The sequence below is a fragment of the Phacochoerus africanus genome, chromosome 13 (genome assembly GCF_016906955.1).
Source record: "Phacochoerus africanus isolate WHEZ1 chromosome 13, ROS_Pafr_v1, whole genome shotgun sequence".
In the NCBI taxonomy this organism is placed as follows: domain Eukaryota; kingdom Metazoa; phylum Chordata; class Mammalia; order Artiodactyla; family Suidae; genus Phacochoerus; species Phacochoerus africanus.
The window spans coordinates 3,664,934-3,680,918 of NC_062556.1; the positions used below are offsets into that span (position 1 = coordinate 3,664,934).

Below are 15,985 nucleotides of genomic sequence, written 5' to 3' on the forward strand. Positions count from 1 at the left end.
CAGGCACCCCTCTGGGACCTTGCACAGTTTGGCCCCTGCTGACCTCACTGTTCTAGAACAGGCCACCGTCATGCCCACCCCCCCAGCCCCGGCCCCGCACCACGCAGCTTCTGGTTCCACTCCAGCCGGGCAGAGGTCCACCTGCAGGCCTTTCCAGAGATGACTTCCCTTCTTGCCTGAACTGGCTTTCTTCTCTTTCTAGCCCCCTTCCTCCCAATTATCCATCTTACCACCCCATCTGCCTCTTCTGCAGTAACCTCCTTACTGTTTTTTCTGGAGATGGTGGTTAAATAATGTCAGAGGCTGGCTTGGAGAACCCAACTACTCACCTTGGTGTGGGGGTTACTTTTTTCTGATCAAGAAAGAAATCACTGGAGGAGTTCCCTGGTGGCTCCAGTGGGTTAAGGATCCAGCATCGTCACCGCTGTGGCGGTTCAATCCCTGGTCCGGGAACCTCTCCATGCCATGCATGTGGCCAAAAAAAAAAAAAAAAAAAAAAAGTCAAAGACAGAATATGAAAAGGAGAAATGGTGCTTCTAGAAGAAACTAGACAATCCAAATGGGCTTTTCCAGCCTTGACTGATCATCCATTTCTCCACAAGCCAGTGTTGAGGACCCATGCGCTTCTCTCCAGGGGGGTGTGGTGGGCCACTTTTAACAGGGGATGGTGCCCACAGGCCCTTGCCTCTAAAACAGCTCAAGTGCAACCTTGAGGAGAACCGTCTAGTCCATGGGAATTTCCCCCGGAGGGTGTCAGAGGGACAACTCGTGGCTTGTTAGCAGGATGCTGTCTTCAGAGGCTCTTCTCGTGTCCCAGAATCTCAAGTTAGTTTGGGAGTTTCTCCTCCAAGGAATAAATTCTTTCCAGACGGTATTAGTTTTACGGGGGGCAGGAGATGCTCTTTCCTAAGCGGAAGACTAAAATGCCGTGTTGAATTATCCTTCCCAGAGGAGGAGCCGAGACAGCCGGGTTATCCTGGCTTCGCGCCAGGTTTCCTTGCGTGTACTCAGATGACCGCAAGCCCAGCCGCTTCCCGTAACGCCCAGGAGCGTTTTATTACCATGACGAGTTAGAAATCAGTGCATGGTAAAATGCTAGAAGCCCCCTAGGATGTGTCATGTGCATCCCTTTCTACCAAGGCCTCACCCTGTTTCTCGGCTGATCCTGTCAACAGCGAGGTCCCCCCCCCCCCCCCCCCCCCCCCCCCCCCCCCGCCAACTCTCTGCTCCTCCTCGTCCCTTTGTAATGCGGGCTGTATTCACTATACTTATTCCAGCTCCTCTGCTTTCGTTCCTCCAGTGCGGGGGTTCTCAGTCGGGGGGTTTTGCCCCCAGGGGATCTTGGCTGTGTCTGGAGACATTTTTGGGTGTCTTTGCTGCCAAACATCCCACAGCACACAGAACAGTCCCCACAACTAAGAATGACCGAGAGAAGCATCAGCAGTGCTGAGACTGAGCAACTCTGGGCTGATGAAACACCCGCAGCTACCTCGGAAAATCCAGGTGCTGCTGCTGTTCCACAGGCGTGTGACTGCTCGGGAACTGAACCTCCGCTCTGGGAGTCTTACCATCTGGCCGCCTTACTTCTGTCCTAGAAAGTGCCTCCCGGGTCGGCGGTGGTATTCCAAAAGACTGCTGCTTTTTAGTGATTTTTATTTTTCCATGATAGTTGGTTTATAGTGTTGTGTCAGTTTTCTCCTGTACAGCATGGTGACCCAGACACACACACACACTCTTTTTCTCACATTATCCTCCATCATGCTCCATCACAAGTGGAGCATGGATATACAGCAGGATCTCTTTGCTTATCCATTGCAAAGGCAATAGTTTGCATCATGTTAACCCCAGATTCCTAGTCCATCCCCCTCCCTCCTCCTCCCCCTTCCCCTCGGCAACCACAAGTCCGCTGTCCAAGTCCATGCATTTCTTTTCTGTGGAAAGGTTCATTTGTGCTGTATATTAGATTCCAGATATGTGATATCATATGGTATTTGCAAAAGGTACTTCTTAATCTCATTATTTTTCCACTTCAAGTTGTTCTCTTTTATTCTTTGTGGATCACTTTTCTAACTCAGTTAACAAGAACCTCTTTCTCTCTCTGTCTTTTTTTTGGGGGGGGGGGGGGCTATACCAGTGGCATGCAGAAGTTCCTGGGCCAGGAATCGAACCCACACTGTTGCAGTGACAGTACTAGATCCTTAACCCCTAGGTCATCAGGGAACTCCCTAAAAACCTATCATGTACACAATTTACAGTTTCTCACTAAGTGTGTGACCTTTTGCATGTGATTTCACTTCTCTTTGCTGGCCCAGTTTTCTCAGTCTGAGATAGGCAGGTGATAGTACCATTTCATATCATCATAGAGTATTAAAGGGATATGATATATAACAATGTTTCGTATTGGTAACGATAATAATCACGTTAGTATTTCATGCAGTGGTTGGAAGTATACTTACATGTGTAAAGTGCTTAGAACGGGGGGGGGGGGGGCCTGTCTTATAGTAACATGTTATCAATTTCAGTGTTTTGTTGACAGTTTTCTGTTTATTATGTGTACATCTATAAAATAGGAAACACATTCTAAGCTCTCCAAGTTTGGACAAATACTTTGTATATTTCATTTCTTTTAGTACTGCAATCATACCAGCATTTGCAACATTACTCTCCGAAGGAAATTGGAAAGTTGTCAAACCATAATCGTCAACCTTGGTTGTCAGCTTGGTCTCCGGCTTCTTCTAACCGGTCCATCTGAGTGTGTTCTCTAGACCCCATTAGAGCATAAGGCAGGTGGACGTCCAGGGCCCTCCGTCCACGGCTCTTCTCAGTTAAAACCTTCTTCTCCATTCGTGAGACCAGGAATCACATCCCGAATGGAACTGAACAGGAGGAAGCTCTGAAATTCTCAAGTTTCGACCTTTGAATACCTGGGGCTGAGTGAGCAGTTAAGAACATGGACCTTAAACTCTTAGGATTTTCCCTACATGAGGAGCCTTAGCGACAGTGCAGTCACCGTTGTCTGTACCTGATAGAACCCCCCTCCGCCCCATTTTGTGGGTGTGGACGCTGAGAGCCAGAACCTAAAGTGGCAACATGCTAAACAGCAGAACGGCAGGGAGGTCTCCACATTCTCATGGCTGGGAATTTCTTCTACTAAACCAACTCCTTCCCGCCTCATTTTCCCAAATATCCTTTTTCTCTTAATAGCATTGTACTTTCCTGCTGTCTCTTCCTCCTGTTGTGAATTTCAGATACTGATCACACAGTAGCAGGTGTTCAGGGCCACGCTTTGAACCAGTGCCTCTGTGTTCATGTGACCAAGTAAACGGTACCACCGCCCACCTGGTCACTCAGACCACGAACCTCAACATCTCCTGGGCTTCCCCATTTTCTCCACCCCCATCCAAATCAAAACCAAATCCTGTCCTCTCTGCCTTTAGAATCTGTGCTAAAAGCAGTCATTATTTTCTGCCTCTGGCCTGCAGTGTCCAGTGGAACTTCCGTGACAATGGAGATGTCTGTATCTGACCTCTGGAGAGTAGCAGCCGCCAGCCCTGTGGCTCCTGAGCATTTGCAATGTGGCTCATTACACCAGAAGAACTGAATTTTTCTTAATAACAGCTTCATTGGTGTATTACTTACGTAGCATGCCGCTTACCCATTAAAGTATACAATACTGTGGTTTTTCATAGATTCACCTGGAGGTACAGCTCTCACCTGAGTGATGAAGCATTGTCCTCACCCCCAAAGAAACACCTTCCCTATCAGCAGCCACTTCCCACTCCCACCCAAACTCCCTCGGCTCCTGGCAACCGCTGTTCCTGGCTACTCTCTGTCTCGATGGATTTGCCTGTTCTGGACATTCCCTACAAATGGAATCATGCAACATGGGGCTTCTTCCCCTTAGCGTGAGAGTTCCACGGTTCATCCGTGTGGCCCCACATAGCAGAACACTGAAACGTCTTTCCTCTTAGGAGCTCAGTGATGCTGTCTTGTACAGCTCTTCCACATTGTATCCATTCACCAGTGGATGGACGTTTGGCTGCTGTGAGTCATGCAGCTCTCAACATTCATGTCAAGTGTTTGCGTGTTTCATTCGTATGTTTGTATCTCTCTTGGGTGTGTGCCCAGGAGCGGAATTGCCAGGTCATGGGATAAGCAGGCATAACCTGCTGAGAAACCGCCTGACGGTTTTCCAAAGTGGCTGCACCATTTTACTTTCCTGCCGGCAGGGTATGAGGGTCGTAATTGTTATAATTCACTATGTGCTTGCCACCTCTGGTTATTACTGACTTTTTTTGTTATAGCTGCCCACATGGGCATGAAATCGTATCTTGTGTGGTCTTGGTTTTGCATTTCCTTGATGGCGAATGATGGTTGAGCCTCTCTTCCTGCCCTTACTGGACATTTGTGTATCTTCTTTGGAAAAATGTCTGTTTGGAGCCTTTGCTTACTTTTAACTTGAGCTATTTTTTGCCATTGAGTTGTCAGAGTCCTTTACACGTTCTGGGTACAGGTTCCTTACCGGATAAATCTTGGCAAATATCTTCTCCATTTTGCCGGTTGTCTTTTCACTTGGAGATGGTGTCTTTTGAAGCACAAACATTTCTAATTTTGATGAGGTCTAATTGATCTATTTTTTGCTTTTGTCACTATGCTTTTGGTGTCAGAGCTGAGAAACTGCCAAATCTACGGTTGTAAAGATTTAATGCTATGTTTTATCCCAAGAGTTTTGTGGTTTTAGTTCTATGATCCATTTTATGTATGCAATTCAGAGGCATTACCTTCAGAATGTTGTGCAGCCTTCACTGTTATCTATTCCCAGATTTTTTTTCCCCACGCTAAATTGAAACTCTGTTCACTTTCTGCAGGAACTGAAAAAAAAAATTTTTTTTTTTGGCCACATTTGTGGCATATGGAAGTTCCCGAGCCAGGGAGCAAATGCAAGCTGGAGGTGCAACCTGCGCCGCAGTTGTGGCGATGCCAGATCCTTAACCCATCGCACCAAAGCAGGAACCCCTAGGAACTGAATTTTTTGTTGTGTTGGGAGTAATCTAAATGTCAACAGCAGTGAGAGGCTACTGTAGAGGCTACTGTAGGCCACACACCACCGGTATCCTCCTCCTGGATGGTTTGCTGCCATAGTTTCTGAACTGGGATTGCAGTTGTTACTATTCTGTTCTTGGTCCTCCAGGCTCTGTTCTCCCGTGAAGAATTCCTTAAAAGCATCACTCAGAGCATTTCACCCTCTGCTCAGAACCTTCCAGTGGTTTCCTACCATAGTTAGCAAAGCAATTCAAACTCCTCACGGTGACCTACAGTCACCTACCCCCTCGAACTTCTGCCCCCCCACCCCCCCCCGCCAGAATCTGCAGCCAGACTGGCCTCGTGGTGGTGTTTGAGCACATCGCTGCTGTCTGTGTTCAGACTGTCGGCAGTTCCTCTGCCTGGACCGCTCTCCGCCGGATGTTCTTTCAACACTCACTCCCTCAAACTCTAGATTGCACAGATGTTACCTCCTCAAGAAGACTTTTCCCACACTCTCTCTAAAACAGCAGCCCCATCACTCTCCACTGCATGACCTTACCTTCTGTGTCGTGCTCATTACACCTGATATTTTATTGTGTATCTGTTTGTGTATTTTTGTCCCATCTCCCTCACTGTCCTGAGAGCTCCGTGAAAGCAGGGATCTCGTCTGCCCAGTTCCCATCACAGACCCCGGCATAAAGTAGACTTTAAATATTTGTTGTGTAAATAAAAAAATGTTACCACTTTCATGGCTGTAGTCCATGTTAGAATCAAAGATGTGGTCTCCTGTCTAATCTAGTGTTTCTTTAAAAGTGCTTTGGGTTCTGCAAGTATGACCTCGTTGTGTGTCGTGTATCTTCTGCTGTTGGCCTGTAATTCCAACTTAGAAAAAAATTAAAGATGATTAGTAAGGGTCTCATACTGGCACCCACAGAGGGAGGTTGAAATGCCCTTATTCTGTTCCTTTTTCTCACCGACAAAGGGAGATTTTGATCTTCATGAAAATGTAAATCTCAACACAGATCAAGTGTTTGTCGCTTTTGTTGGAAGCCTGATTTGGTTTGTTTGCTTCATGTGGGGAAAACATAAGATGGAAAAATTCCCGGTTGGAGAGAGAAGGTACTAGAATCGCAGATAATGCAAAGGTCACAACTTTCGTTTAGATAAATGTCTCTAAGCTTCTGTTACATCCTGAATAAAAACAGTGGCAGTGCTCTGCTCCGGAGGCTAATGCTCACGTCTTTGTTTTTCAGACACTGTGTTGGCCAATGGTCACGCCACAGACTATCTATTTGTTGGAAATATTGTTTACACGGTAAGTGTTTCTGTCTCTTGAATCGCTTCCAAAGGCACATGTGTGGGTTCTGCCGCTCTCTTTACACTAGACCTTCGTCATTAGTGCTTATTTCATCTCCTATCCGTTGGAGATTCCGTAAAGCTCAGAATGGTTGTGAAACACTCACCTTCTGTTTTAGTGAAGATTATGCCCAGATAAGATGTCCAGACAGAAACTTCCCATGTGGCTCAGCACGTTAAGGATCCAGCAGTGTCACTGCTGTGGTTCGGTTGCTGCTGTGGCTGGGGTTCGATCCCTGGCCCAGAAATTTCTGCTTGCCCAAGTGAGGCCAAAAAAAAAAAAAATTTCTGGTCAGATGATCAACAGATGTCCTCATTCTTTAGATGAGCACTTCGCATCTACTTATGGAAAAAAAATATAAAGGAAGGTGCTTCCTCACAGATCTTCAAGCTGAGAAAGGAGCAAAATAAAATTACTTATGAGAAGACAATCCTATTTATTTTATTTTATTTTATTTTATTTTATTTTTGCTTTTTTAGGGCCACATCCGCAGCATTTGGAGGTTCCCAGATTCAGGGTCGAATTGGAGCTGCAGCCGCCAGCCTGTGCCACAGCCACAGAAGGGTGGGATCCGAGCCAAGTCTGCGACTTACGCCACAGCTCATGACAACGCCAGATCTTTAACCCAGTGAGCGAGGCCAGGGGTCGAACCCGCATCCTCACAGATACGAATCAGACTCATTGCAGCTGAGCCATGAGGGCTTTTCTTAAACCTACCCATATGTTTCCTAAAACGGACCCCTAGAGAATTAACTACCAGGATGGCACCTTCAAAGTACAGCTTCCTGCAGGATCAGCCTCAGAGGGGTCTGGGATTTCTGCTGGGAAGTGAAAATCAGAGAGGATAATGCATTTTCCAAATTCCTCTGTCTTTTGCAGTACGTTGTTGTTACTGTTTGTCTGAAAGCCGGTTTGGAGACTACAGCATGGACAAAAGTAAGTTTTCTCCGGAATTACTTCTCTATCCACTCTAGATGTTTTTATGGTATACTATGTATTTTTTTTTTCCCTTTTCTTTTTAGGGCTGCACCTGCAGCCTGTGGAAGTTCCCTGACCAGGGGTCACATCAGAGCTGCAGCCACCAGCCTACACCAGAGCCACAGCCACTCGGGATCCGAGCCTCATCTGCGACCTACACCACAGCTCACAGCAGTGCTGGATCCTTAACCCACTGAGCAAGGCCAGGGATTGAACCCGCATCCTCATGGATATTAACCAGGCTCTTAACCCTCTGATCCACTGTGGGAGCTCCTGGCATAGTGTCTTTTTAAGCCTCAGGAAACAGTAAGGAATGTTGAGCTCTTATATTTTGCATTTTGCATGTAAAAATTGTGGTTTGATCTTTATCAGGGCACGTAGGCAATCCAGAGTTCCCTAATGATTCATTTGCTGAGCACTTAATATAGCTCTAAGCTACTAACAGCTCATTTCAAATGTGTATGTGCATTGTATAAAAAAAAAAAAAAATACACAAGGACAATACAGAAGGACAGAAAGGGGAATTTTTAATTTCCATAGTTTTACCCCCAAGAGATAGTTTCTGTTAACCCTCCCTGTGTAACCTTCCAGACTTTGTTTTCCGTATTTTCAATAAGACAATGCATTACAGAACGAGGAGTATTGCAGATTTTTTTCACTTAAAAACGAAATATACATTTTCCTCTACCTTAAAATACACTTCTACAAATCACAGTCGTGATTGAAGAGTATTGCGTTTTATCAGTATCCCACCACTTACTTAATCAGTCCCTGGTTTTGGACATTTTGGAACTTTGCAGCTTTTGAAGATTGTGGCCAGTGGTTCATGGTTGTATCTAGTGTTTAAATAGGTTTTTAATTCTGTGCCTCTTAAATGGGGGGCGAGTTATGAGGAAGCAGCTGTTAAGGGACAGTGGCAGTTCATCCAGGTGAGCAGTGATGGTGCTTAGCCTGGGCAGTGAGGTGAGGTCAGATTCTGGTGTGTTTTTTGAAAAAGCTGACAGAGCTTCAGGATGGATTAGATCTCGGAGTGTGGCAGAAAGGAAGGCAAAGAGCGTCCTACCAAGAGGACAAAGGCAGCGTTCCCATTGTGGCTCAGCAGGTTAAGGACCCGACATTGTCTCTGTGAGGATCCGGGTTCGATCCCTGGCCTCGCTCAGCAGGTTAAGGATCTGGCGTTACCGCAAGCCGCACTGTAGGTCACAGACAAAGCTCGGATCTGGCGTGGCTATGGCTGTGGTGTAGGCCAGCAGCTACAGTTCCGATTCAACCCCTAGCCTGGGAACCTCCATATGCCATGGGTGGGGCTGTTTAACAAAAAAAAAAAAGAGAGACAAAGAAAAAAATTCACAGCTCAGAGGACAGTCAAAGCATTGTCCTAAAGATTTAACATCCTTTCCAGGTTTTTGCAGAGTTCTTTGGAAAAGGAAAAGAACAGTTGAGGACTCCAAATGATAAATAAAACCATCTTGGGGGTTTTGTCTGTCCGGCGCCCTCTCCCTAGATCACCAAGACCTTGTTTGTCCAGCTCCAGGCTGGAGCCGACAATGGGGCCGGCCGGAGAGGAGCTGGCACCCTGGGGTGACTCTAGAGCAAAGGGCAACCGTGGTGGAAAAAAGCAGTTTCCTCTTCAGGGGAGTGTGGGGTCCCTCATTAGATGGACTCACCGTTAGGCCCTCCAGAGAAGAAAATCAAGCTCTCCACTGACCAGAGGGTCGTCGTCGAAGTCTTTCCCTGAGGAAAGGTGGCCTGGACCCAGGGGCTCCCGCAGTGGGTGGCGTTGAGGTGGCTCCCGGGCCAGCAGAGCGTCCTGCCTGAGCGTGTGTCTCATTCCTGCAGTTCAGTCACCTGGCCGTCTGGGGAAGCGTGCTGATCTGGCTGGTGTTTTTTGGCGTCTACTCGACCATCTGGCCCACCGTCCCCATTGCTCCAGACATGAAGGGCCAGGTCAGTGCTCTGATTGCGGGTGCTTCACGCGTCTCGGGATGGGGATGCGCTCTGGGACAGGTCCGTGTGGCCTGCTTCCGTCAAAATGCATGGGGCGGGGGATGGACCAAGCGGAGGCCTCCAGGAAGGGTTGTCCAGTCCGCAGAATCAGCACTCGACGTGTTAACCGTTACGGAGTTGGTCAGCGTAAAGCCTCCAGCCGCCCAGAATGCCCACATTTCCGTTACTCAGCCGTGGTAATTAGAGCTTTCCTGCGCCGGGCCCGTGGCCTTGGAGACCTGGAGGCGGTATGAGTGCCTCCCAAGCCAGTGACGATTGCGTCGATGGTCATTGCGACCTAGAGCGTCACGACGCTTTGAGTCGATGATGATTTGTCCCCCGAGAGAGGTCAGTGTCGCCGCTCTGTCAACCAGACCATCTCATTATTCGTCTCTTAACTGGAGAGGCTGAGATGGAAGACTTTGGATTCTTCTCATCTTTTCTGCTCTTATGTCGTCTTTGGTGTTTGCGATTGAGCCGTGAGCAGTGCTGCACGGGATCTGAGAGGCCCTCGGGGTCGGGTCCTGGGAGGCACTTGGAAGCCTGGCTTCCAAATGTCCTCAATTTCCAGGGGAAGCTGTACAGGCCCTGCCTGCAGCCCACCCCACGGCCCCCGTGCTGGGGTCTCAGCCAGCACTGCCCCGAGCCCCCAGCCGGGTCTGCCCAACTCCTCGCTCGCTCTGTCTCTCGCTCACACATACACAGCGTATAAAAATCCATATCCACTCTCTCTATATAATTCTATTAACATACATAGAAATTCTCTACAGGAAAATCTTTCCCACTTTACCAAAGAGTGTGTGATGGGCAGTAGAAGACACCGAATGTCTGCGAAGGCATTTCTCTTTTTACATTTGATGGCCTGTGGAGACCCCCGCGATGGCTGTCCCTTGCTGGCCGGGTCCCTCCTTGTGGAGTGATCAGTCGTGATGTCAGGGCAGCTCCCCACCTCTCGTCTGTTCCCTGGGTTCCCAGGACCCTGAGCTTCCCTTCCAAACAGCTGGAAGCCCCTCTTGCCAGCCTGCCTGGTTCTCTCCCTGGATTCAGGCAGGTGTGCACCTCAGGCTCTGGGATGGCTGTTGGCAGGGGATGGGCACCAGGGTAGCTATTGGCACAGGGTGGGCACGGGGTGGCTTTTGGCAGAGGGTGGGCACTGGGGTGGCTGGAGTTTGCGCCGGGACCTCCACGCATGTGAGCATAAGGATGCTCGCACCGGTCGGAACCAAGCGTGGGTCGAGGAGGAGCTTCCGGCCCCAGGCTGACATGTTTTAGGGGCGGGCCTGTGCCTGGCATGTCTGCCCATGACCTTCACCTTGCTTACTCTGCAGAAATGAGCCCAAAGTCCCCGTCTCTCCAAGACCAGTTTCCGTGTCCAGCAGCTGGTTCACGTGAGGTTCCCCAGGAGTGAATGGCTTGCCTTTTTCTCGGTGGATCCGCCGATGGCCCCCAGGGTGCCAGGACCTCCTCTGAGCGTGGGCGCTGAGTTGCACGGACGTGTCCTACAGGATGGCTTGTGCCTCCTGCACCAATCTTTGTCACCTGTAAGGCAGGAGGACAAACACACGACACCTTTCTCAGTTCTTTTCCAAACCCAAGCCAGAGAGAAAGTGCTAGCACATTGAATGAGTCCAGATCTGTTGTGTAGCAAAGATGCTTCATATCCTTAAAGCAGTCAGCCCTGTTTTAAAGCCAGACAGGCATCCGCAACAACATGATGGCTGTTGATGCCTCGTATCTGTTTCCTGTTCGCGCTCGTTCTGGTCGAGGGTGGATGTGGCCTGATTGACGTCACGCTGGGTGTTTTGCGGCGCAGGAACATTAAAGGCACAGCAGCCGGCGGCTGGGGACGGTCTCCTCCATCAGAGGAGAGAGGCGGGTGACAGGATGGAGTCAGCCGATGGGGACAGAGCCCCCCGGGGACCCCCGCGGAGGGCTTGGGAGCCCCCCTGGGTTCCCCAGCACTAGTAACTGCGGTTCAGACGTGCCCGAGTTAGACTGCTCACCAGCCCACCTGGAGGGGGACTTGCCAAGCCGGGGAGGGGTGTGCTGGCCCCTGTCGCTGACCTGTCGCATTTGCACTGTCCGAGTCGCAGGCTGGTCTTTGGGGTTCGAAGGCTCAGCTTAATGCTGAAATGTCCGTCGTTGGCCGCTTTTCAGAGAATCGGTGAGCTCCTCCTGACACCCACTGCAGCAAAGAAACCGGGACCTTCACTCTCATGCCACTTGGTTAAAAAACCTATTTTTCACGTAAACCACATTGTTTCAGCTTTTTTGTTGGATGGTCAGTATCCAGGAGGCAAATGAGGTTTTTGGTTTTGTTTTTAATTTTTACGCCGCACCTCCGTCACATGGAAGTCCCCGGGCTAGGGGTCGAATTGGAGCTGCCGCTGCCAGCCTCCACCGCAGCCGCAGCCACGCTGGATCTGAGCTGCGTCTGCGACCTACGCCACAGCTCACAGCAACACCGGATCCTTAACCCGCCGAGCAAGGCCAGGGATCGTACCCCCATCCTCACGGATACTCATCAGGTTTTTAACCCACTGAGCCACAATGGGAGCTCCTTGTTTTTCTTTCTTAATTAAAGTGTAGTTGATTTACAGTATCCAGCAGAGTGACCAGTGGCGCATACATATGCGTCCGTTTCTCCTTTCGTCCCCTGTCCCATTCCGTCCCGAGAGACCGGATGCTGTGCCCTGTGCTGTACAGTCGGACCAGGAGCTTAGCCGTCGCCGGCCAAGACTAAGGTTCCCTGAGACTTGGAGAGAGAGGTTACTTAGGGAGGCTTTGGGTGATGGGCTGCCCGTGTTTACAGACCTGCCTCTTCCTTCTTGCCCCAGGGCGGAGCTCTTAGTGGGACAGGGTGTGCGAGCAGTGTCAGGACCCACTCGAGCCCTCTCTCCCCTGGGGCCTGCCAGCCGGTGGTTCATTCATTCTTTGCAAAGGGGTAGGGACATTTTGGTTTTTTTAAAAGAAGACTCTTAGGAAGAACCACCGGGGTGGAGAGTGGCGAAAACCAGGTTGTCGTCTCAGGCTTTCTGCTGCCTCCTGAAGTGTGATGTGTTGTCCTAAAGCAAAGGGTGCAGCTGGTGACAGGCGGTGGCTCCTTGGGAGAAACTGAAAATGTGGCCAAGCCGTGCCCTTCCCTTCGGTCCCAGGCTGGGGCTGTGGACTGACTGTGCTCCCCGCAAATTCAGGTTGAAGCGCTGACCCCTGGCGTGGAGGGGGGCTCGGGGAGGGAGGCGTGATTGATGAGAAGAGGGGGGACCGGCTCACTCCTTTCCTGCTGGTGAAGATGCAGGAGTCTGCACTCTGCCCGTCTCAGACGTCCAGCCTCCAGAACTGGGAGAAATAACTGGGCTGTTGCTCAGCCGCCTCCGCTGTGGTCTTTTGTTACAGCAGCGCGAGCTGACTCAGACAGGTGCAGATGCTCAGGAGAGACAGGCTTCTGCAAAAAGCCTGCCTTTTAAAAAGTCCTGTTGTTATTGCTGTTACTATAAGATGTTTCTAGTGATTTTTATAGACCATTCTCTGTGGTTCCCCAAGCGGTCGGTTTTTGGCAAAGGCACACGTTCTCTGGAGCTGGAGAATTAACCCAGTGTCTGGGGGCACACGGCGTTTCTCACCCAGGAACCGGAGACAGGACCCGGCCCACAAAACTTTCTGTCTGTTCACCGCATCATCAAGTCTTGAAAAGATGCATTGTTTCTGCCAGGGTTTCCCCATCCCAGCTGATTAACTCTGTCTTTGTCTTATCCGTGCTGTTTGGAGGTTTTCTCACGAGGGAGAGGCAGGTTTTCCCTTGAGGGCAGAGGGGAGGGAGGGCTGTGGAATGGGGGCAACGGTCCCCCATCAAAGCGCCTTTTTCTTCCCCGAAGCTCCTCGCGAGGTGGTACGTGACAGCCAGCCAGGAGTCGGGGGGTCCCCGAGACAGCCTCTCAAATCAAAGGCGGCTGTATCCTTCCTACCCGAGGACACCTAGCATCTGTGCGATCGTGGGGGCGTCCTCTCTTCCCAGTTTTCAGGCCCAAAGTGAGTTCACCTCTCACTCGAATTAGGAACTCAGGGTGCGCCTACTGCAGATGACGCCAAAGTCCTCAGCTGGGAAAGATGCGTGATGTTTTTCCAGAAGGGTGTTTTTCTTTCCGCCGGTGGCATAACCATGGCTCGTAAGCGTCTCCGTGACGGGGCCTCGGAGCCCAGGCCTGAAGGTGGAAAATGGTAAATGTTCTTTGGCCCCGAGCTGCCTGCTGAAGCCAGGCTTGCAGTTAGAGGGGAGGAAACCTGGTCTGAAACTGGATCAGGAGGAGTTGCCCTCGTGGCGCAGCGGAGACGAATCGGACCAGGAACTGTGAGGTGGCGGGTTCGATCCCTGGCCTCGCTCAGTGGGTTCAGGAACCAGCATTGCTTTGAGCTGTGGTGTAGGTCGCAGATGCGGCTCGGATCTGGCGTGGCTGTGGTGTAGCTGTAGCTCTGATTTGACCCCTAGCCTGGGAACCTCCATATGCCGAGGGTGCAGCCCTAAAAAGACCCAGAAAGTAAAAAAATAAATAGGAGTTCCCGTCGTGGCGCAGTGGTTAACGAATCCGACTAGGAACCATGAGGTTGCGGGTTCGGTCCCTGCCCCTGCTCAGTGGGTTAACGATCCGGCGTTGCCGTGAGCTGTGGTGTAGGTCGCAGATGCAGCTCGGATCCCGCATTGCTGTGGCTCTGGCGTAGGCCAGTGGCTACAGCTCTGATTCGACCCCTAGCCTGGGAACCTCCATATGCCTCAGGAGCAGCCCAAGAAATAGCAAAATAAATAAATAAATAAATAAATAAATAAATAAATAAATAAATAAATAAATAAAAATAAAGTAAAATAAAGCTGGATCAGGAAATGGGCTTTTATTTCCTTCAGGTGTTTCCCAAGGCTTGCTGCTTTGGGGGTTGGGGATGGGGGCGCCTCTCACTCGACCTCTGTTGAGAAGTCCAGAGACCTGCCCCCACCAGCTCGGGCAGCTTTGGCCACGGCTTAGCCTGCATTCCCATCCTGATCGGCGGAGTCAGAACATACTTACTCACCCTGCGGACCTCAGAGACGGGGAGCAGATAGGATGGGGTTACCTGTGGGAAACCTAAGGCCTGCCCACGCCTCTTTTTCTCAGAGGGATAAATTATGCTCTTGAACCTTTATACACAGGAGTGTCGTGACTCAAACTCCCAGTTCTAAAGAAGTTTAACATGTTACAGAGGCTTGATGTGTCTGAATCATTAGGGCTGCTTGTTAAAATGACAGCCTCCTTCGCCACCAAAATAAAAAAAAAATCTGTGCTTGCAACACACACACACACACACACACACACACACACACACACCCCCCCGTCAGAAGACAGGTGATGAACAGAGCCCAGCCTCTGAATTTTGATACATCTCCGGACTATTCTTCCACGTACAGTTGGAGACCCTCTGCTCCCCACACCTGAAATATTACTTCATTACATCATTTAAGCCAGTGCTGGGGGTTCTGGGAAAAGACGGGTGTTGAAAAATCCACAAGTGCCCTGTTTCTTTCAGCAGGGCTGCTGTGAGACCCGGCAGGTGCCGGGGTGACGGCTTGACGGTCTCGGCTTTTTCTAAACCTAGGATTAAACCCAAAGACATGACATCGTTCGCCATGGAAAAACCCTCCTCATAGACTCCATTCCTTTGCCTTTAAAGTTCTTTTCATTGCTAGTAAAAGAGGGTTAAAAAAAAAAAATTGACTTCAAAGCCCACGAACTGCTAACTCTGTCTGCCGTGCCAGGCTCCAGGCTCCAGCCAGCTGCTGGCATCGGACAGCCTTTTTTGTTGTTGTTGTTCAAATCCTAAATCCAGGCATGGATTTACTTGTGAGTTTTATGTACACAGTTTGTGTGCACAGGGCAGCTCCCAGGGGGCCAAAATTGAGCAGGAGGGCTGGCTGCTGAGGTGCGGTGCTTGGATCAAAGTGCCTAATTATTCATCTTCCCTGCGTGATTCGTCCCCTGGACTCTGCAGCCCAGCAAGCTCTCAGGCCCAGGTATTTTCCATTTCAATATAAAAAGGGGGGTTTTGTTTCCAGGTTGCCTGTGCTCTAGGCCGTAAGCCGAAAAGCAGAGATGAAGGCCCTCTAGGCTCAGAACTTCCAGAACATTCCAGAATGTCTGTGTTGGCCAGAGACCAGCCTGAGAGCCAGAAGAGGGCTTGTCCTCAGGTTCACTTTTGTGGCCTGGGGACATGGTTGGTTGTCCCCAGCACACACTCCCTCCGAACCCTCACCTTTCCTCTGCTCAGGGGCCAGTTTGTATCCCAGTCCAGGCCTTGTGCCCCAGCCTGGCCGCGGCATGAGTCCTCTCCACCCGAGTTCCGTGGGGAGCTTGACCCCATGCTGTAGCAGGTGGTTCAAAACCCCGAAGGAGATGGGGGCTGGGGGCGGGGGGAACGTTCGTTGGGGGTTCCTGGCAAAGAAGTGTGTTTGTTCCTGAAAGAAGCCCGTCAAAGATGTGGCCTTGTCTCGGGCACCGTGGGGAAAGCTGCACCCGGCACGAGTCGCCAAGGCTGCTTATTAACACACCAGTGTCCTTCCCACCAAAAATCTGTGCTTGTGACAGACACACGCAGACACACACGCACCATCAGAAT

At 50.2% G+C, this 15,985-nt stretch overlaps 1 protein-coding gene across 1 annotated transcript in view; it reads left to right on the plus strand.

The window, feature by feature from the left end:
• Window positions 1-15,985, plus strand: part of ATP8A2 (ATPase phospholipid transporting 8A2) — a 437,578-nt gene that overhangs the window by 300,309 nt on the left and 121,284 nt on the right. Inside the window, exons 30-32 of the mRNA XM_047756120.1 lie at window positions 6,279-6,340; window positions 7,262-7,318; window positions 9,200-9,307. Coding sequence (XP_047612076.1) covers window positions 6,279-6,340; window positions 7,262-7,318; window positions 9,200-9,307 — 227 coding nt within the window. The remainder of the gene's footprint in view (window positions 1-6,278; window positions 6,341-7,261; window positions 7,319-9,199; window positions 9,308-15,985) is intronic.